The following is a 19,715-nucleotide window of genomic DNA, read 5'->3' on the forward strand; positions in this document are numbered from 1 at the left end:
CCTTCTCAACACGACAATGCTCCTGTACACAAAACCAGGTCCTGCACAGAGCCCCGACCTCAACCCCATCCAGCACCTTTGGGACGAGCTGGATCGCCGACTGTGAGCCAGACCTGATCACCCAACATCGGTGTTGCTCTTGTGGCTGAATGGGAGCAAAATCCCTGCAGCCAGGCTCCAACATCTGCTGGAAAGTCTGAAACCAGAAGAGTTGGCGGCTGTTAGAGAGGCACATTAATCCCAACGGTTTTGAAATGAGATGTTGACATGTTCATGCGTCCACATACCTTTGGCCATATAGTGTATATGCAGGGTACTTGACAGGACAGGGTGCAATGCAAAGACTGAACAAATCAAAAGGCTGGTGGCCTGCAGCCTGTAGCTCCCCGCCAAAACCCCAGACCCTTAACAACCAGCCATTTATCACTGTACACATGTGCACCGTGTACAGCGCCATTTAGAAATGCTGAAGTCATGAGTCCTAATTAATTTCCCACCCAAACCAAGACATTTTTGACTGGCCACTAAAAACACCAAAATAGTCTGTAATGCAATTGCAATGCAGAAACATTAAATCCCTGCTTTTTAATTTTTTTCCTGCCTAAAAGCAGTAAAATCTAATAATATGGAATCTAAAGACGTCAAAATAAGCCTTAAAAATTGTAATTGTAGAAAGTAAACTCCACCTCAAATTCCCAGAAACAATCCTGAGAACGCGACCTCATCGTCCTCAGTAGTAGCTCCAGAAGTGTACGTCCATACGCAACAACAGCAACAAGACAGAAACAAACGCAAAACAAGACAAATATGTACAAGAGTCAATAAAGTATTATTTTATTAAAAACAAACAAATCCTACTGCTTATTAACTTCACTTCAATAGCCACACAGCCAGAGCAGCAAAATACATCATTAATATTAGCTATTTCAAGTGACCAACAGAGAAGCATTTTAAAGGAAACACATTGGTCCCTACTGAAGATGTAAACTCACACATATGTAGTTTAATTTTTAATTTTTTATTAAAACAACTGGACGCTGTAGTTTTTAGCAAACGTTACTCTAACAGGAGGAAATGGTGCATTTGTTGGGGACTATTTTCAGCGGCGGATTAATCCACATGTGGTGCTGTAGTGAGTGTTCGGGGCAGCAGGACGGTGTGTGTGGGACTGAGTCAGAATAAACTACAGTGTGTGTGTTCGTGGTGATGAAGGAACGTGTCACCCAACAATGGAGCTCCATGACACAGAAGAATAAGATAATCAGGCTTTGGAAACACACACAATACCTGTTAGCAGATACAATCATTGTTAATTTAGAATAAAATATAGAATATCACCAGCCTTATCCTTTAAAGCCACTTGCAGTGAAATGTTCAATTTCATCAACATGTGGTTCTGTTGTCCATAAATGGTTCATTCTCAGCTCCCTTGCATCTTTGGTTTCGAGCGCAGGCAGATATTTAGGGTTGTCATCATCTGGCCGACCTCCTGGAGGACAGCAGAGAGTGCAGCAGAACGCCCGCAGCTACGGAGACGTTGAGAGACTCGATACCGGGGAACAACTCTCTGCCGGGCGGGACGGTGAGAAGGGCTTGGCACAGAGAGAGCAGCTCCCGGGACAGTCCTTCCCCCTCACCCCCCATCAACAACAACGTGGGTTTAGTCATCTGAAAGTCTGAACACTGGGTGACCGGAGTCTGGGACTCCTCTGCTTCAGCTCCCACTGTGCCAACCACCTGCCAGCCCTGTGCCACCTTTAACTTGAGCATATCCTCAAGGTTTTCATACCCATACACCCCAATCACCTCCATGACGCCTGAGCTGGCCTTGCTGACCACTGGAGACAATGGACAGCTGTAGTGGAGACTGCTGGCGACTCTGTCCACGCCCAGAAAATAAGCAGAGCGCAGGATGGCGCCGAGATTCATCGGGTCCTGAATTCCCTCCAGGACGAGCCAGAGAGGGGTGTTGTTGTCTTTTCTTTCCGGTGCAGAGCCCTCGGTGAGATAGCTCAGAGGACTGGCTTGCAGGCAAACTCCTTGATGTACTCGCCCAGAAGACATCTTGTCCAGATCTTTCTTACTGACCCGATGGACTTGTACTCCTCGCAGATGAGCCTCCTCGCACACCTTCAACACAGAAGCCCTGTGAGAGGCCTCGCCATCTTTTACAAACAGTTTACGGGCCTTCCTTCTACCCTGGGTGAGAGCCAAGAGACAGGGGGCGATGCCAAAAACGATCTCATAGCTCTCCGCTTTGGAGTCCAGCGTTGACCTCTGTCCAGCCGGCCTCTCCCTCTCTGCAGGGAAATCCTCCAGACACAGTCTCCTGAGCTCAGGTGACACCCTGCTGTCGTCTCCCCTCCTCTGATTTGGCTTCTGACCCGGGATCTCATTTTTCCACGCTTTACTCTGAACTGACCTCTCACCATCCTGCCATCCATCAGATACAGCAGGCTTGTGCTGGACGCCGGAGGTGTGTGACACTCTGCGTCGCCTCTTCGCCACAGGGTTGATGCTGCTGTCCTGCGGCCACAGGAGAGAAGCTGTGACACGGTAGGAAGCAAACTGAGAGCCCACTCTTGAGACGGATGCAGACTTGTGCGCTCTTCTAGACAAAACAAGCAGCAACTTGTGCTGATGTGCAATACTGAATACCCACATTCTGCTGAAACGGTAGCAGCCCCAGAGCAAGGTGGTTCACCTGCCTGTGACGTCAGTTAATCCAAAGGTGTCGTGTCCGCAGATTTCACTTGAGTATCTGCTTTGTTCAACCATCAACACCTTCTGTCTCCCTCCGTAGCTGATATGTTTGTGGCCTTCACATGAAATATGCACACGTGCAATCCAGCTGCGTAAATCACGCGAGATTATGGCCGGATGTCGAGCGCTTGTACCTATAAAATAAAAGCCTAACGTTTGCCATTTGTGGAAGTACGTTTTTAAACACATATACAAAGCAAGTTGTACCACATCAGGTACAAAACAAAAACACAACAAATAGAGCTCATAACATACTCAACTATTTAATAATAAAGCTATTTATAAAATGAAAATTTAGAATAAAGAATACATGCAAATATATAATTTAATGCATGTTAAATAAATATTAGTAAATATGGTTAAGTTAAAAAGGCAATTAACTAAATAAATATAAAACCTGCAAATAATAAGGAAAGACATAAGAGATTATTATAATTGATGATGTATTCTAATAAATAATGTTAAAAAGCTAAAACTTCTTCTAATCTTCTCCTTTTTGGCAGCCTGTATTTACCCAAAATAAGCATAGCTGATTTTTAATATGTACATTGATAATGATTAATTGGGTAAAAATTATATCTTTACTACATTTATTTTACTACACATTCCTCATAAACTACATTGTTTCTTGTCAGTAATCAGTGGTGGAAAGTAACTGAGTCCATATACGCAAGTACAATTTTGAGATACTTGTATTTGCTTGGGTAATTATATTTTATGATACTTTATACTTAAATTAAGTGGAATATTGCCTTAAATAACTTTTTACTCCATTACATTTAGTTGGCAGCTTTTAGTTTCTTTGCAGGTCAAGATCTTGCACACAAAAAATATAATGAACTTAAGACATAGATTTTTTTTTTTTGTTATAACTAGCCTTTTAACTATTACTTTATGTTTTCTGCATGAATGTCTAAATCCTGTTTCAAAGTCTTCTCCACACTGCCAGGAATACAATTCTGATGGAGGAAATACTGAGTCCTGGGAATCAAACCTCATTATTTCTATACCAGAATATCAAAAAAGTATTGAAGGTTGGTCAGATTCTTAGGTTTGTTTATCCTTTGATCAGATATTACCTGATTTGTTTTATTTAGGCAATATTTTTATTTTACAGTGAGCAGTTTCATATATTTTAGATGTAAAAAAAGGTTTAGATCTTCCATGTAAGTTACCATATAGACATCAATACGCAGCTCCAGTTCTTTGTTTATTTATTTGATCTCTGCCTAATAGTAGTCAAATGTAAGTACATTTGGTCTAATAATCCTGTAAAATAACAACCATGTGTAAATTCCCAGAAAAAAAATACTGAGAACACAACACACCTCAATAGTAGCTCTGACTTTGAAAGTGCTGCTCACACATTAAACGTATATTATAATAATAATCAAATAATAGAATAGAATATATGTAATAACATAAAACTGAAAAAAATGGCTTACTGGAGTACTTTTGCTGCTAAAATGTACACTTTTGTTTACTTACGTATAATTTTAAATGCAGGACTTTTACTTGTATTTTTAGATTGTAGTATTACTACTTGTACTTAATTAAAGAATCAGTAATAAAAAAATAAATATTTCAGATTTATGAATGAAGGATTTATCTTGAAAGCTGTTACTCTCGCGCTTTTTCCGCTGGTGGGGGAACTTGACACCAGTGACGCCGGTAAAAAACGGACGTCTATTTATGCGTACGTGGTTACGTCATTTCCCGGAAGTGAAACTATCGCAACAAGGAAGTGTAGGAAAGAAAACAAATAATCGTTCAAATTTGTGTCGAGTTGAAGTCGGAGAAGACGTCCTAAACACCTTTTACCTTCTGGATTACCGTCTTCTTAGCTTGGCACACGGTGAGAGTAACAAACTGCGGGGTTGGCTCTCTGACGGCTGGGTTAAGTCTGTGGTGGTGGGGCTAACAGCTAGTCGTCCTGGAAGATGTGGAGACAGATTTGAGAGGACAGCCGAGCTAAAACACGGCTGAAAGGAGACTTGAGCACTCGTAACAGGCCTCAAGTCGCATAATTAACTGCTGAGTAATATTTTCCAGGAAACACGGAGGTCATTGGCAGGACTAACATGGCTGAAACAGTAGTTAGAAACTGCCTGATATGTGTAAAACAACTGTCAGTGTTGTTTATTATTCCTTTTGGACAGAAAAGTTCAAATTAAAATTACATTACACTACTGTGGGTTTTTGGTGTTTTGAAGTGACAAGGGTGTAAATGTAGGGCTGAAACAAACTGTTGTTTTTATCATCAAAAAGTCCGTCAGTTATTTATTCGATTAACTGATTGATCGTTTAGTCATGAAACTGCTTGTTTTGTCCAACCAGCAGTCCGCAACCCAAAGATATTCAGTTTAACGATTAATTTATTGTCAGAACTGTTCTGCCAGTCGACTAATCAATTAATCGACTAATTGTTTGAGCACTATTATTCTTTCCAAAACGGCTTTATCAAGTTTAAAAATTTCCATTTAACAAAGAAAAGCAATAAGAAAGAAATACATGAAAGCACATTTTTCTGCAACTGACTAGTCGACTAATTGACTAATCATCTCAACGCTAGTAAAAATAAAAAATCTTGCAAATTTACCGTGTAAAAAAAAAAAAAGGAAGACAAACCACAACAGAGTCATCACTGTTAATAAATCAATGATAAAGAAACTGCAACTAAGTATTATTTTCATTATTGATTAATCTGCCGATTATTTTCTCGATTAATCGCTGAAAAAATGTCCATCACATGATGTTCCCGCTCCCAGGGCCCCGATGTGACGGCATTTTTAGCTTGATAATTTACTTCAAATTTTCCCAAATGTAGTCTTTAACAGTATCTACTTAGTTTGACTGTATTGACATTCTGCTTTTCAAACAGATGGATTTCCTGTTTGGGAAGAGGAAGACTCCGGAGGAGATGCTGAGGCAGAATCAGAGGGCGCTCACCCGAGCCATGAGAGAACTGGACCGAGAGCGAATGAAACTGGAGCAACAGGAGAAGAAGATCATCGCTGACATAAAGAAAATGGCCAAACAGGGACAAATGGTGAGACGAAGGAAAATAACTTGTGCTTTATGAGGAGAGAATAATTTGTAAAGAGAGAATCTGAACTGTGATGTGTGTTATTTTAATCTTTGCAGGACGCCGTCAAAATCATGGCCAAGGATTTGGTTCGCACGCGGCGCTACGTCAAGAAGTTCATCATGATGAAAGCCAACATTCAGGCCGTCAGTCTAAAGATACAGACGCTCAAGTCCAACAACAGCATGGCACAGGCTATGAAAGGCGTCACCAAAGCCATGGCCACCATGAACCGACAGGTCTGACAAAAAAATCACAGAAAAATACGCTGTTCGATGGAAATAAACGATAAACCGCCTGTGTTGACGATTTTCTATTTATAACATTTCCACAGCTGAAACTGCCTCAGATTCAGAAGATCATGATGGAGTTTGAACGACAGAGTGAAATCATGGACATGAAGGAGGAGATGATGAATGACGCCATCGACGATGCCATGGGTGATGAGGATGATGAGGACGAGAGGTAAGGGACGAGTGACAAAACTGTTATTTTTAATTTGGTGCAAACCTTTTATTCCACATTTGTGCACGACAGTTTTGATAAATCTTTTTCCATAGTCTTTATTTAATAGTTAGTATTAATTAGAATAATTACTTACCAAAGGAATGAAAGAAAACTACAATATCTGTCTGTTATTCCCCCATACTTATTCTCCCATACCCTCCACCCACCCCTGCATCCCTCAAAACAAAACACATATAATACCATATACATAAAAAACTAATTTACATCTTGTGCCTCTTCCTTTCCACCACATTCTTATAAAGTGAAATCTCAATTGTAAGATCTCAAAGTGCATCTATGTGTTAATCAGTGAGCTTTAGAGGTGCCGGTAGGTGGATTTTGTTACCTTTCGGACAGAGCTAGGCTAGCTGTTTCCCCCCGTTTCCAGTCATTGTGCTAAGCTAAGCTAGCCAGCTGCTGGATGTAGCTTCATATTTACAGTACAGATATGAGAGTTGTGTTGGTCTTCTCATCTAACTCTCAGCAAGAAAGCTAATAAGCATATTTCCCAAAATGTCGAACTGTTCCTTACAGTTATTACTCATTCCTTTTGGAAAGTAATTATTGTAATGAAAGAAAATCCCAATATCTATGTCTGTTACCCCCACCCCTGCATCCCTCGAAACAAAACACATATAATACATTATACATAAAACAGATGAATACTCAAATTCAAATTTTCACCCCTTTTTATCTTGTACATTCCTCTTTCCTCTCTACATTCATATAACTGCGGAATCTCAATTATAAGATAGCAGTACACCAATGTTTAGTTGTTTAGTTTCTTCTTAAATGCAGCAACTCTAAAAAAGAAATTCCAAAGAGGTATTGATTCGATTGGTGAGAGAGTAACTGAGGTGTTTTACCCAGGACTAACTGTTCTGCCCCTAAAGAGAGCATGCATCAAAATATGATATCCATAAGTTTTCTTATTGCGGTCCAATACTGTTGTACAACTAAGTAGGAAAACAGTAAGCGGTGCCCTCCCCACACCTTCGCCAACACCTTGAATTGACCTCCTGAGCAGCATTATGGTGAAGTGTAGCTTGACCCTTGCTAGGAACTAAAAATCAGGATATGACGGCCTCTGCTGTATCGATTTTGGACTTCGGAAGTCCCCCAATTTTATGGAAGTGCAATAATAAATCCGTGGAATAACTCCCGACTGGTTCTAGCTTTGATCTTCTGACTTCTTGATTCGCCCTCCACAATCTGATATAATTAACCCAATATATGTTTTGTATTCACTTTGATGCATTTGTGACCGTGTCTCTGCTTCACGTACAGCGATGCCATCGTGTCCCAAGTGCTGGACGAGCTGGGTCTCAATCTGTCCGACGAACTGTCGAGTAAGAAAATCCAACACCTCAAGCACAATCGTGAAAATCCACACATGTGCTCCTTGTCTTGTGTCTGTTACATCATTGGATGCCCACTGTGTGTTCATTTCAGATCTTCCAAGCACCGGAGGAAGCCTGGCGGTGGCTGGAGGAAAGAAGGCCGAGCCCCAAACCGCCCTGGCCGACGCAGACGCTGATCTGGAGGAGCGGCTGAATAACCTCCGGAGAGATTGAACACCCCGTAACTGTCAGACAAACGCACTGTGGCGAGGTTGTTAATACAGATACAAACATACTCGAATCTCTGTGTTTAGATTCTTTTGAAGGTATAACTGGCAGAACACTGGCTGTTTCAGTAAACGGTCTGTGTTATCAAGGTGTATGGCTTTCTGTTTGAGGTGTTTTCATTTTATGCGTGTATTATGTGTTTTATCAAACAAACAAAAAAAAACCTACAAGGGTCGTCATCCTTCATAGGTCTAGCAAATTATTGTCTCATTTAAGACATTGCCAAATTCTCTGAAAGTGAACATTTATTTCACAGTCAGTGTAAATACTGTCTCCTCAAGACATGATGTTTTCACAATTTAAATTAACACTAAAAGAACCCAAATGAAAGTCTGTAACACGACAGAAGTGGATATTTTATATGGGTGGACGTATACAAATGTCAGCACTTTTTGTACATCAGGCTGGTTTGGCGTTCTTTGTATCCACATCATCATATAAAATATAGTTTTAGCCTTGCTGTAAGCTTTTTGAAGACGTTTGATTATGTTTATTTGTGGGAGGTGACAGTTGTCAGGGTCTTGCTGAAGATGGTGTACAAAAAGTGTATTATGTCAACATCTCTTCTGTCTAAATTCACTAATAGGACGGTTTATTTTACAAAAATATATAAAGGATGAAGGACGAAGAAAGAGGTTTTGCTCAGCCGACTCTTCGCCAGTGGAAAGGCACTCCTGTGAACTTCCTGGTGACTGTTTGTCAGTGGCGTTTTTGAGATCAGCAGGATTTTCACCAAAATGTTAATAAGGATGGTGGAGTGGTGTTTATTTTTGAAAAACTGTCCTGTTTTTGCTTTTCTTTATTCAATAAACGTTTTTTTTTCCAGATTTAACTACCTGGTTGTCTGATTAGAGACATTTTACACATGCAGTTCAGTTTATTCATCGTGGAAAGTACCACTCAGCCAGTAAAAACTGTTGTATAGTGATTTCTGTGGCTCTGGAGGAGAAAATAACCTCGGTTTGGAGACTACAGATTTTTAAAGGGAAGTCTGCGATACAAACTGCGGGTGTGGAGTCTGAAAGAAGTGGGCGTTTACTATGCAGGAAGTGTCTAACAGATGCTATCTAGTTGCATTATGGGAAGTGTAGTATCCAGTGTTCTTGGGGGCGTGACCCATGCTAGGGATTAAATGTCTCAGCCTTTGCTGCTTCATAAAGTTTCCCTTTAAAGGACAGGTTCACTTTAAAATCTATTTTAATACACTGCAAAGAAGTAAGTAAATACACAAATACTTTGTCATATCCATGATGGGAATGTTTTCCTGTCGATCAATTACTGATCCTAGATCAGTTTTATTTCTTTACGTGACTTTTTTTTTTCTCATACCTGAATGAGCCTATTTAATTCACATCCACACAGAATTTGCCAGCAATACAGTAGGTTGAGTTGTTGAACATACAAAAGCTACAACTAGAGCAGCGATAATGGTCAATATCTGCCGAAAATGAACAAGATATTGCTGTTTAGAAATGCCAAAGATACGTTTGAGGTAATTTGGGCAGTGTTTTCATTACATAGTTTGTCAACCAGAGAGAACTGACATGTTCAGTAAAATGCTCAGTGCATATCTGGGTCACAATTCTTGAATAACTAAATTTAAAAAGGTCCTTATCAAAAACGTATGTTTATATTAAAAAAATATCAGATTTTTTTTTAAACTCTCAAATATCCATATTGGCCTAAAAAATCATCTGCTTCTCATTCTTTCAAACCGAAAACTTACACAACCAAATATCAGACAAGTTAGTTTTATTCCAAAAAAATGTAACTTTCAAAACTGTCAATTTGTCAACATACAATCATAGAACAATATTGAATGTACTCACTTCCAACATTAAATAATAAAAAAATAACAGGCATGTTTTATGTACATTTGTTTCTGAAAGCTATGTACAGAAAAAAAAAATCAACTTTGTATTTCCAAAATCTGCCTACACATACGCCTGGCAGTTGAAGTATTGAAGCTGCAGAAAGCCACTGCATCATATGTAAAACAGGCTGAACAAACGCAGCGAGGAAGAAAACACGGGCAGAAATGAAACACTGCGACTGTAACTGAGATTAACCCAGAGAGGCAGAGATTAACTGGCAGCATGTTAAAGAGCATACTGGAACTAGAACTACAGCTAGAAAGCTTATTTATCGTCTAAAGTGGTTCCCTTGAATGTCAGCTAACTGCATCCTTAAGAGACCAATGCATACACACAACTTGCCTAATATTTACTGGATGTAAGCGTATTGTAAAGATCGGAAACACGAAAGATCAAAACTGTACTTTGTTATTATCAGGTCGCCTCGTGATGAGGCTGAACGCAGCAGTTCTCACTGAACAGAGCAGCCAAAAGTCATGCTTTCAAGAACAGTATTTTGTAGTTTTTGTAGCCCAATGAGCAGAGATTATTCTCCATTCTGGGGTTAAGCCATGCTACCAACTTTTTTTTGAAACAGCTAAATAGAGTCCATGCATCTTACATAAAAAAATAACTAATAGAAACAAACCAGGGAACAGAACACTGGGTCTCACGCCAAGTTACCACCTGTCTAAATTTCCGTGCCCTTTGTTTTCATAAAGCAAACCATGAACACATAACAATCATTTGGTTGCTTTTCTTAATTTTTTTTTTTCCTTACATTGGATTGGCAAGAACTGCAATTTTTTTTAAATATGAAATCATGCTGAGTGTGGCTCAAAACTCCCGATATCACACTAAACATTGATAAAATCTTATCTGAAGTTGTGTGCGAACAATATAGGCAATACACAGCACGATACAGTCAGATTTTGACTCCCCCCCCCATTTAGGCAGGGAGAACGAGTGTGGTAGGACTACCCAGAACAAAACGTTGCAACTGTTGCAACCATATTGACATGTAGTTCAAACTCTACTTTTAAGTCAAAATGGCAACCAATGCCGCCCCCCCACCCACGAATACACTCAAGATTAGAGTCCAATCTCTCTTGTCAGCTGACTATGCATAAAAAGTGACAAACTCCACTTTTGTGTGTTAAAATCAATTTTGGATGGCACAGCTGCTACAAAATGTATTTTCAACATGTTACAGAACATGCACATAACTGTTGGTTCATTTTTTTTTCAGAATACAAACTGATGTGTAATCTTCAACAGCTGCTAACATGGAGACTGTAATCTTGTGGCAGAGATTTAAACTCCTTTTCAGAGGTGCAAATGAGACCAAAAATATCAAGGACACCCAAATCTCCCATCCTTGCACAATATTCTGCAGGAGATCAGCTGGTCTGCAGGGACACGTTGAGACCGGAGAGTCATTAACTCTCCCACAGACTGAAAGCAACAGCAGTTATACATAGTGACTGGTGACTGGTGACTTGTCTCCCACCCCCCGCCCCCCAAGACAAGACAAGACAAATGTAGCATTTCCTAATCTGGACATGGAGCGGCATCTCTCCGCTGTTAATGCCACATGGGTTTCACTTCCGACAGGTCCGGTGAGGCGTGTGTTTTTTGGGCACCTCGATGCGACATCGGCTTCGGTCATCCAGCCAAGGCAGCTCGAAGTTCCTGGAGGAAGAATAAACATTTTACTTCTGTTCAAAAGTAAAAACAAGACTTAATGTTCCTGTCTTCATCTTGAACTGTAGAAAAGCTAAGTACAGACGGGGGACAAATTAACGGAAAAAATCTGAGCAAGTGGATAAACATAATGCTGATTCCTTCATACTATGGCACAAGGGCTCACTGAATGGTTTTATGAAATGTGAATCACATGCTATGGCCTTCACAGTCGCAGTGTTAGACAGCGCTCTCCGCCACCATCATCAAAATAACAAATGAGGGAAAATCTTTTGGAAGAATGGTGTTCAAAGCACCAGAAGAGTTCAACAGACTTGGAGAATCTATGAATCTAGGAGCACTGAAGCTGTTCTGGAGGCTTACTAACACACTTTGTTTTTATTTGTCACCCGTCTGTATCTGACAAACCTTTTAATCCTGTAAACAGGAATATAACACTTTTTGTTATATTCCAGCTAAGGCTAAATAAGAGCAGTCAAAGCTGCTTACATACGTTCTTTAACCAAATAATCTCATTGATATACAGCTGCTTTCATCCACTGGCTTCCTGCCCTTCCCTCATTATTCTTTCATGGATTAATTTTTATCACTCTGTAACCATTTTTGAAAATGTTCTTTAGAACTTCCTGCAGTGCAGCATCACCAAAGTAATTAGTAATTATGAACCAGTAATTATGAATCAGTAACTTCATGTATCATGCCAGCCTGAGCTAATCTCGCAGTAAATGTGACACGAAACAGAATTAAAGAAAAACACAAATGCAGCTCCAACTTACTGTTGTGAGAGTTTGGGCAACGGCCGGCCAAATGCAACCACGGGCAAGAAGGGAGTGATCACTATAGTTTCAACTGGCAGAAATAAAAGAATCAAGTTAAAAATCTCTTGAATCCGTTTAAAAACATCCCATCAGTGTTGCTAAATTGCATTGCAATTTTATTCAGCTATTTGATATTAGGTTATGCAGATGTACCATCTTCAGTGTCGGGATAGAAGGATGAAAGCTCTGGCTCAGTCTCCGGGACGACTTTCTTCCTGTTCATGCGCTGCTGCAAACGCTGAAACATGCGCTGCTCTCTGATTCGCTGGATGTCCCATCTGAAAACATAGAAGATTAATAGAAATGGGAGGAAGAGTACAGAGGAAAGAGTGAGAAATCAGTACCCACCCACAGAGAACAATGGAGCTGGTAAGTCATATGTTTGCATTACTGCTGGAAGAAATTACTAATTATTTGTAGCTTACAGACTTCCCAGAAGGCTGATATATTGCAAGCCATTAAAATTCAGTTGGACATTGTATATACAGTATAGTAAATATTAAGGGAAAGGTCAAAACATTTTACCATTTCTAATTCATTGAGTGATTATGTTGAATGACGTACAGCCACCCTCTGTAAAATCTATAACCTGGAAAGGGTCGAAACTGGACCCGGATGATACATTGGCCAACTCTTACTGATATATTGTCCAAAAGGTAACATGACATTGAAGTACAGAAGTGCCAAAGATATTCTTTCATTCTGTTGACAAACATAACCCTGACTATGAATATTTTTGTTCTCAGGTATTTCTTGAAAAAGAAATCTTGATCTCAATAAAACTATAATGGTTGGAAAATGTCTTCCTGTAACTTGCATTGCAAAGACAGAAATAAAGTACCCGTAGTACTTAAGGATGAATTAGTCTTTAACTATATAAAATTTATTTAATGTTAAATTTACACGCTTACCCCAACTACTACTACTACTACTACTACTACAGTAAACTACTTAATTTAATGTTTATTACAGTATACTTTATCATAGTTCAGCCTTTAAAGTTTTATGGGCTGCATTGTTGTTTCTATTAGTTTCATTTTTATTTTCTCACCTTGATCATGTATAATTTGTTGTATTTGTGTTGTTACTTAAAAGTTGTTGTTGACATCATGATTTATTGTCCAATTACTGTTACAGCTGCTAATATTTTTGACAACTGTAAAATGTCCCGCTCAGTACATATCTTGGTCACAACTCTTTAATAACTTGAAATTAAAAAGGGATCATTAACAAACATATTTAATTATGTTACATTTATACCTAAAATATTGGTTGATACATTATCAGATTTTTTTTTAAATTCAGTATTCAGCGTTAGTCAGGCTCCAGTCAAAACTCAAGAACATATTTATTTTAATCCCAAATCAAATAACTCAAGTCAGTGATTTGTACCTTTTCCTCCTCTTCTCATCCAACTCGAGCTTCAAGTGGCGTTTCAAAAACACATTGTCGTCCAGCGGCTTGATGGGGGAGACAAATTCACACCCGTAACTTATGAGTTAAATGCTTTTGGTTTGTGAGATAACTTTTATTAACATTTAAGATGTGTCTCACCTCAGGGGGGTTAAAGGAGGAGTCCTCATCCAAGGGCTCTATATGATTTTCCCTCCAAGATGGAACTAGGAGGTAGCAAGAAGGAGGGAGATGAAGTTATCCATAGATAGTGTGTTGAGTACATTTGATGGATATAGTGATTAAAGATGGGATATAGGTTAGGCTTACAAACAATCAGCATATCATGTACTACATGAGGAGTCCACTCACTGGCCACCTCTTCCTCCTTTTTAGGGGAAGTCTCACGCAGAGGAGACAGAGGAGGTTGGTTCCAGCAACAGAGGTACATCTCAGTAGTAGACATGAAGGGCAGATCTTCAATCTGACAACCCAGCTCAGGCTCCTCTTTGCACGGGAGCATAATGTCCCTTTCTGCCCCTGACCTCACAGGTACTGTCTTCTCTGGGGTTTCCTTACTGCGCAGCTCTCTTTGATTGGGAGAGCCAGGCTGAATCTCAGGCTTCTGGGGGCTAAGTTTGGCACTTTTGCCCCGTGACTTCTGGACTTTTGCATCTCCAAAGCAGGATTTCCTGTGTGTGCAAAGAAAATAATTAAGAAGTTGTGAATTCTGTCTTTTGAATCTAGCAAATTAGATTACAACATTTTAATGAACTGTTGCAGACTGTAATTTCTCATTTTCTGCATGCATTGATTTAATACCACAAGCAAAGCCCAGTGCTGGCTGGCATTATTTATTTTACCTCTTTTGACCTTTGCCACCCCGACTAAAGGGGAGCGGAGTGGCTGAGTTGGGCTGTTGACTCTCCTCTGCATCCAGATCCCACATGTCCTCCTTGTCAGGGGTCCATGGCTCCAGGGGCTGGAAAAGGCGCTTGTCACGTGGCGGGTCCTTCCTTGTGAGCTGCAGGCGACGCTCCATGCGCTCAATACGTGCAAGCAGCTGTGAAAGAAGAGGACACGGACAATAAAAACCCAACAACACATAACTTTTAATGCCTTTGAAATCAATCACATTATATAAACACACAAAGATTAGCAAAAAAAACCAACAAAATGTTTTACATACTGTCTCCTTGTCTGCTTTGAGCTCATCTATCTCCTTGTCCTTGGACTGCAGCTGTTGTTGCTGTTGTTCAATGAGGTCCAGTTGCAGGAGAAGTATCTGCCGGAGGCAGTTGGCCTGTGTGTGGGGATTAGCAGGGGTCTTCCTGATGTTCCTCCACTTGCCCTCAGAGGAAAGTTCAATGGATGCAGTGCCAAGGACTCCAGGGACTACCCCCTTCACACTGTCATCAGCACCAGCGTCCTTTGGGTTATTGTTCACAGCCATCTGAGGGTTATCCATATTGTCAGCAGAGAGGGGTTTGCCTTTCACTGGGGTTCCCTCACCCCCCATTTGTCTGACAGGGGACAATATCCCCACAGTTTTACTGTCACCTTGAACTACTCCTGCAACTGTGGCAGCGAGGGAAACTTTGCTTGTCATGTAATTCTGGTCTAAATCCTTTGATTTGCTCGGGATCTCGCCCCGCTGAACGTCTTGAACATCTATAACAAAGTCGCGAGACTCCCTCTTGAGGCTCGCGGTGGGGGCCCCAAAATGCGTTTTGTCAAAGTCGATGGCGTCAGCGTCCTGCTTGAATCCCGTGTTTGGAAACAGTGTGGCTCTCAGAGTCATGGCGACCACAGCGACTTCTCATCCTGCAACGCCTCGGCGATGCAACTCACAGCTAACGTTACCTCCCATTAGAGCTTAGCAGCTGCTGTCCTACAAAAACAAAGAAAAATAAGAGACATTTGTGTCATCGTTGTCGGTTTAACTGGAATCACACTGTCTCTGAAGTGGGAGTAAATATATATGCACCAACTACTAATACTTGGACAACCCGAAGAAAACTATAACATACAAAGTGTGCCCGATCCCGGGCATCCTTTTCCTAAAATCGCCGGGTTGGAAATTCAAGCTAAGCTACATTAGCACTGCAGTACAAATGCACAGGCGCTAATTTTGGAGAACTAGTCAGGTTAGGAAGAACTAAACTCAGTGGTGCGTCAGGGTAGACATTTCAGTGTGAGTGCTTCAAAAAAAAAAAAAGACTCGGGAGTGGCTGCTGTAGGACACTGGCAGCAGCCATCTCCTCCATCTTGGTTCTCGCGAAATCATGAAAAACAATAACAGCTAGCTAGCTAGCTAGCTGGCTAACGTTAGCCGGCTAGTTTAACCAACAAAATGCGCGTCCGGAGCGAAGCGGCTGTAACGACCACGTCGTAACACTCGTAATCAGATAGACATGTTTTTTTTTAACTAACATTATTTTACGTGTTTCGAGCTTACCTCGACTATAACTCAAGTCCACCTGCAAGTGCCTTCATGTTCCCTCCTCAAGACTTGTTTTAAAGCGCCGACTACTGCGCATGCGTAATTTGTTGGATGGCCATTTCTTGTGTTTTGAAGGTTTTGATCCGAATGACGCCATCAGGGGGAGACAGAGATCCGCAACACGTAACACGTTGTGCTGTAATTACGTAATCAACAGTGGGAGAGAATTAATCATTACATAATACATTTACTCAAGTGTAAGTACTCGGAGATTTTACTTACAGTAAAAGTAGCAATGCCACAGTGTAGAGATACTGTGACAAGTAAAAGTCCTGCATTCAAAGTGTTACTTAAGTAAAAGTACAAAAGTATTAGCATCAAAATATAGTACCAAAAGTACTTATTATGCAAAATGGCCCATTTAGCTTAATCTATAACAATATATCATCATTTATTAGTTGATTTGTATTTCGTATTAATAATCTGAATCTGCAAAGTAACTAATGTTGTCAAATAAATGTTGTGGTACAATATTTCCCTCTCATATCATTTGTCAGTGTCTTCGTTTAAGTCTCTTCTCAAAACACATTTTTATCTGAAAGCATATCCTGAACTGGCTGTTTATTTTATTGCTTTTGTGTATTTTATTTCTTTATATTTCGTCATTCACTGTGGTATTTTATTTCTCTTGTTGTGAAGCACTTTGTACTTTGTTTTGATAAGTGCTCTATAAATAAAGTTTTATTATTATTATTATTATTACATGTAGTGGAGTAGAAGTATAAAGTAGCATAAAATGGAAATACTCAAGTAAAGTACCTCAAAATTGTACTTAAGTACAGTATTAGAGTAAACGTACTTAGTTACTTTCCACCACTGAAAATGTGAGTACAAACAAATACTTAAGCAAACATTTCACCACTTTCACTTGCAACAGAGTATTTTTATGTTGCTGCTTTGACTTAAAAGATCAAAATACTACTTACTGCTCATAACTAGATAATCTGAAAGCAGTTTTCTCATGACACACATTATAGAAAAACACCGTAATAAGATAAAATAATAGATAATTAAAAGTTGGGTATCGGTAAGTTAAATTAGAATTTCAGTGTTACTATAAAAGGATATATATATATATATATATATATATATATATATATATAGGTATAGACACCAAGCTGTTGCGTTACATAAAAGCCACGGGAAAGCAGATTTCATTTCCTTGGAAGAAATTATGGAATCAAGTTTTCCATAAAATAACCTTCGGTCAAACATCCTGATACTGAACATTTCAGCCTACACATTACATCTTTATCCTCATGTATTATCAGCAAACCATTACTTTTTCATTAGTTTAATGGTCCATGAATGTTTTCTGTGGGTTGTTCACTCAGCACCAACTATTTGGGAACGTCAAATCAATTCACTCTCCGCATTTACATTACAGTGCTGCTTATCAGTAGTCACCTGTGTGTGTGTGTGTGTGTGTCTCATTAGTGCTGTAATGTGGGGGAACTAAAATGTTTTTCTTCCTCACTTTCACATATTACCTCTGGGGAAACTGTATAAAAGCCAATTTTCTGAAGGCAGCCCACCAAGGTAAGTAGCTTAAGCGTTTCTCATTGCCTGTTTTAAAGACATCTCCATTTAAAGGTAAGGAAATATACTGAAATGTGAATTTAGTTGTTCATGCACTTGGTTTAAGCTACATTATATGTTTACTCTTCCTCTTGGTATTAGGTTAATCAATTAAGGACATTATTCTTGATCAGCTCTCATTTAATAAAACATTTTTTTTTTTTGTCTTTTTGCTTCAAGATCATCATGAAGGTGCTGTTTGAACTTTTGGTCGTCTGCCTGCTTGGATCACTGCATGCAGGGGCAAACGCTCAGCCAGAAGAGATGGGGTTAGTCTCACAATGTTAAATTGCACTCTAAATGTGCTTGTTTTCCCTTAATACACTGAAGGATTCATCAATTTTAAGATAAAATAAGCCTTTATTGATCCCCAGAAGGGAAATTCAGCTGTTGCAGCAGCACAAGGACAGAAATAAGTGCAGATAAACAGAGAAAAGTAAAAAGTAAGCATATAAAATAGAAATAAGAATATAAATAAAAATAGAAACTATAGAAGAGCGATTAAACTTAAAATTACAAGGCAAGAAGTACACATACACACACAGTACCCACAAGCAGTGTTGTACTTAGTGACATAGTGGTGTGATAGTAGCCGCAAAGTATAGTATAAGTAAGAGTAATATGATACCATCTACTATCAACAACATAAGCAATTAACAAGCAACATAAAATGAAAATACTCAAGTACAAGTAACTCAAATTTGCACTTACAGTACTTGTGTAAATGTACTGTTTTTCCCCATCTGAAGTGGTTTTTGTCGTAGTTTAAGTCCCACTGTATTTTTTGTATAAAGACATTCAGTCCATTTAATTCTTTGTCTAACGGTGCTGCCAGTTTTCTTATTCTGCTGAAATAATACAGCGAGAACAATGTGGCTCATAGAGCTGAAACGAGATTCATCGATTCATCGTTTAAGTTGTTTTTCCAAGTAAAAACGCCAAAAGTGACCCTGTTCTTCTCAAATGTGAGGATTTGCTGTTTTTCTTTGGTTTATGTTTTTGTAAACTGAATGTATTTGGGTTTTAACTTTTGTATATTGTGATGGGCATTTATTATTTATTTGTTTATTTATTTTACTATTTTCTTACATTTTATCTTTGTCAAGTCTCAGTGAAGATGAGCAGCAGGTGGCGAGAAGATACGCTGAGTCGACCATTGCCAGCGAAATCAGCAAAATCATGGATTCAGTGATGCAGAAAAACTTTGTTGATTTCTTGCTCAACCAAAGGGAGAAAAAAAGCAAGTAAGTCAGTGAATGATTGCAACAGATTTCAAGCAAAAGCAGGAACAACAGATTTATGTGAGTAATTTCTGCTCTCACAGGCCGGCCACCGCAGAGGAAGATCCAGAGGAACGCCTGTACGACGACCTGCTGAAGAAGCTCAGTCTGCATGAGAAGCAGACGAGAAAGATCTAGGTGTGTTTTCCCTTATTCATATTCTATAAACGGATCTGTCTTGCCGTGTTTAACACCAACTCTCACATATTGTTCTTAGGCTCCAATGCAGTGATGCTGCTCATGCCGGCGATTCTTCTGATGCCTCCTTCTGACATTTTAAAAGTCTGGACGATGAGTAGTGTGCGATCTTGTGTTTATATTAAATATTTGTCCTGTTCCAAAGCCTCCACTTGTGTAACACAAATCACCACACGACAAAATAAAGTGACTTGAGACTGAATAACATGAGTGGTATTGTATTTTGTTTTGTCAGACTCGTGTAATAGCATATAAAGGCTGAAATACTGCAGATCAGTGGTGGAAAGTTACTTTTACTCACTTACTTGAGTCGTCAGTCATCCAATTTAATGCTAATTTAATGCTAAGTACCTTATAATGTATAGTAGTTAAAACCTCGAGCAACTGCAACAGTAATGCATCAGTA

At 39.5% G+C, this 19,715-nt stretch overlaps 4 protein-coding genes across 6 annotated transcripts; 2 read left to right on the top strand and 2 right to left on the bottom strand.

Annotated features, from left to right (window-relative positions):
* Positions 1-810: 810 nt before the first annotated feature.
* mrm1 (mitochondrial rRNA methyltransferase 1 homolog (S. cerevisiae)) lies at positions 811-2,873 on the bottom strand. Its single transcript, XM_044180071.1, has one exon. The coding sequence runs from the start codon at positions 2,662-2,664 to the stop codon at positions 1,474-1,476; it is 1,191 nt and encodes a 396-aa protein (XP_044036006.1). The 5' UTR covers positions 2,665-2,873; the 3' UTR covers positions 811-1,473.
* Positions 2,874-4,457: 1,584 nt separating this feature from the next.
* Positions 4,458-8,815, top strand: chmp2a (charged multivesicular body protein 2A). The gene is made up of 6 exons (XM_044180111.1): positions 4,458-4,618; positions 5,645-5,812; positions 5,908-6,087; positions 6,183-6,313; positions 7,643-7,704; positions 7,808-8,815. The coding sequence occupies exons 2-6, from the start codon at positions 5,645-5,647 to the stop codon at positions 7,927-7,929; spliced, it is 663 nt and encodes a 220-aa protein (XP_044036046.1). The 5' UTR covers positions 4,458-4,618; the 3' UTR covers positions 7,930-8,815.
* Positions 8,816-9,718: 903 nt separating this feature from the next.
* Positions 9,719-16,365, bottom strand: msl1b (MSL complex subunit 1b). Of its 3 annotated transcripts, none has more exons than XM_044180067.1 (9): positions 16,209-16,365; positions 14,940-15,641; positions 14,614-14,813; positions 14,123-14,442; positions 13,913-13,977; positions 13,751-13,818; positions 12,512-12,636; positions 12,317-12,389; positions 9,719-11,528 (listed from the first exon to the last, which is right to left on the bottom strand). In XM_044180067.1, exons 2-9 carry the CDS (start codon positions 15,549-15,551, stop codon positions 11,438-11,440), a joined length of 1,554 nt encoding a protein of 517 aa, XP_044036002.1. In that variant the 5' UTR covers positions 15,552-15,641; positions 16,209-16,365; the 3' UTR covers positions 9,719-11,437. The 3 variants fall into 3 exon arrangements, with proteins under 3 accessions (XP_044036002.1, XP_044036000.1, XP_044036001.1); XM_044180065.1 differs by having other exon boundaries at positions 14,081-14,442; XM_044180066.1 differs by lacking the exon at positions 16,209-16,365 and adding an exon at positions 15,781-16,107 and having other exon boundaries at positions 14,081-14,442.
* A 1,400-nt stretch (positions 16,366-17,765) lies between these two features.
* LOC122868239 (gastric inhibitory polypeptide) lies at positions 17,766-19,703 on the top strand. Its single transcript, XM_044180114.1, has 5 exons — positions 17,766-17,846; positions 18,012-18,100; positions 18,938-19,075; positions 19,156-19,249; positions 19,329-19,703. The coding sequence occupies exons 2-4, from the start codon at positions 18,018-18,020 to the stop codon at positions 19,247-19,249; spliced, it is 315 nt and encodes a 104-aa protein (XP_044036049.1). The 5' UTR covers positions 17,766-17,846; positions 18,012-18,017; the 3' UTR covers positions 19,329-19,703.
* Positions 19,704-19,715: the final 12 nt, after the last annotated feature.

The sequence above is a fragment of the Siniperca chuatsi genome, linkage group LG20 (genome assembly GCF_020085105.1).
Source record: "Siniperca chuatsi isolate FFG_IHB_CAS linkage group LG20, ASM2008510v1, whole genome shotgun sequence".
NCBI lineage: Eukaryota > Metazoa > Chordata > Actinopteri > Centrarchiformes > Sinipercidae > Siniperca > Siniperca chuatsi.

What these genes read in the sequence shown, in the direction of transcription:
- chmp2a (XM_044180111.1), top strand. Translation starts at nt 5,645, where the DNA reads ATGGATTTCCTGTTTGGGAAGAGGAAGACTCCGGAGGAGATGCTGAGG. An exon ending in TGGCCACCATGAACCGACAG is followed by an intron (nt 6,088 to 6,182) that starts GTCTGACAAAAA and finishes ACATTTCCACAG; the next exon opens with CTGAAACTGCCTCAGATTCA. An exon ending in TCTGTCCGACGAACTGTCGA is followed by an intron (nt 7,705 to 7,807) that starts GTAAGAAAATCC and finishes TGTTCATTTCAG; the next exon opens with ATCTTCCAAGCACCGGAGGA.
- LOC122868239 (XM_044180114.1), top strand. Translation starts at nt 18,018, where the DNA reads ATGAAGGTGCTGTTTGAACTTTTGGTCGTCTGCCTGCTTGGATCACTG. An exon ending in GCTCAGCCAGAAGAGATGGG is followed by an intron (nt 18,101 to 18,937) that starts GTTAGTCTCACA and finishes ATCTTTGTCAAG; the next exon opens with TCTCAGTGAAGATGAGCAGC. An exon ending in CAAAGGGAGAAAAAAAGCAA is followed by an intron (nt 19,076 to 19,155) that starts GTAAGTCAGTGA and finishes CTGCTCTCACAG; the next exon opens with GCCGGCCACCGCAGAGGAAG.
- msl1b (XM_044180065.1), bottom strand. Translation starts at nt 15,551, where the DNA reads ATGACTCTGAGAGCCACACTGTTTCCAAACACGGGATTCAAGCAGGAC. An exon ending in TCAAAGCAGACAAGGAGACA is followed by an intron (nt 14,814 to 14,939) that starts GTATGTAAAACA and finishes CTTCTTTCACAG; the next exon opens with CTGCTTGCACGTATTGAGCG. An exon ending in ACATGATATGCTGATTGTTT is followed by an intron (nt 13,978 to 14,080) that starts GTAAGCCTAACC and finishes GCTACCTCCTAG; the next exon opens with TTCCATCTTGGAGGGAAAAT.
- mrm1 (XM_044180071.1), bottom strand. Translation starts at nt 2,664, where the DNA reads ATGTGGGTATTCAGTATTGCACATCAGCACAAGTTGCTGCTTGTTTTG.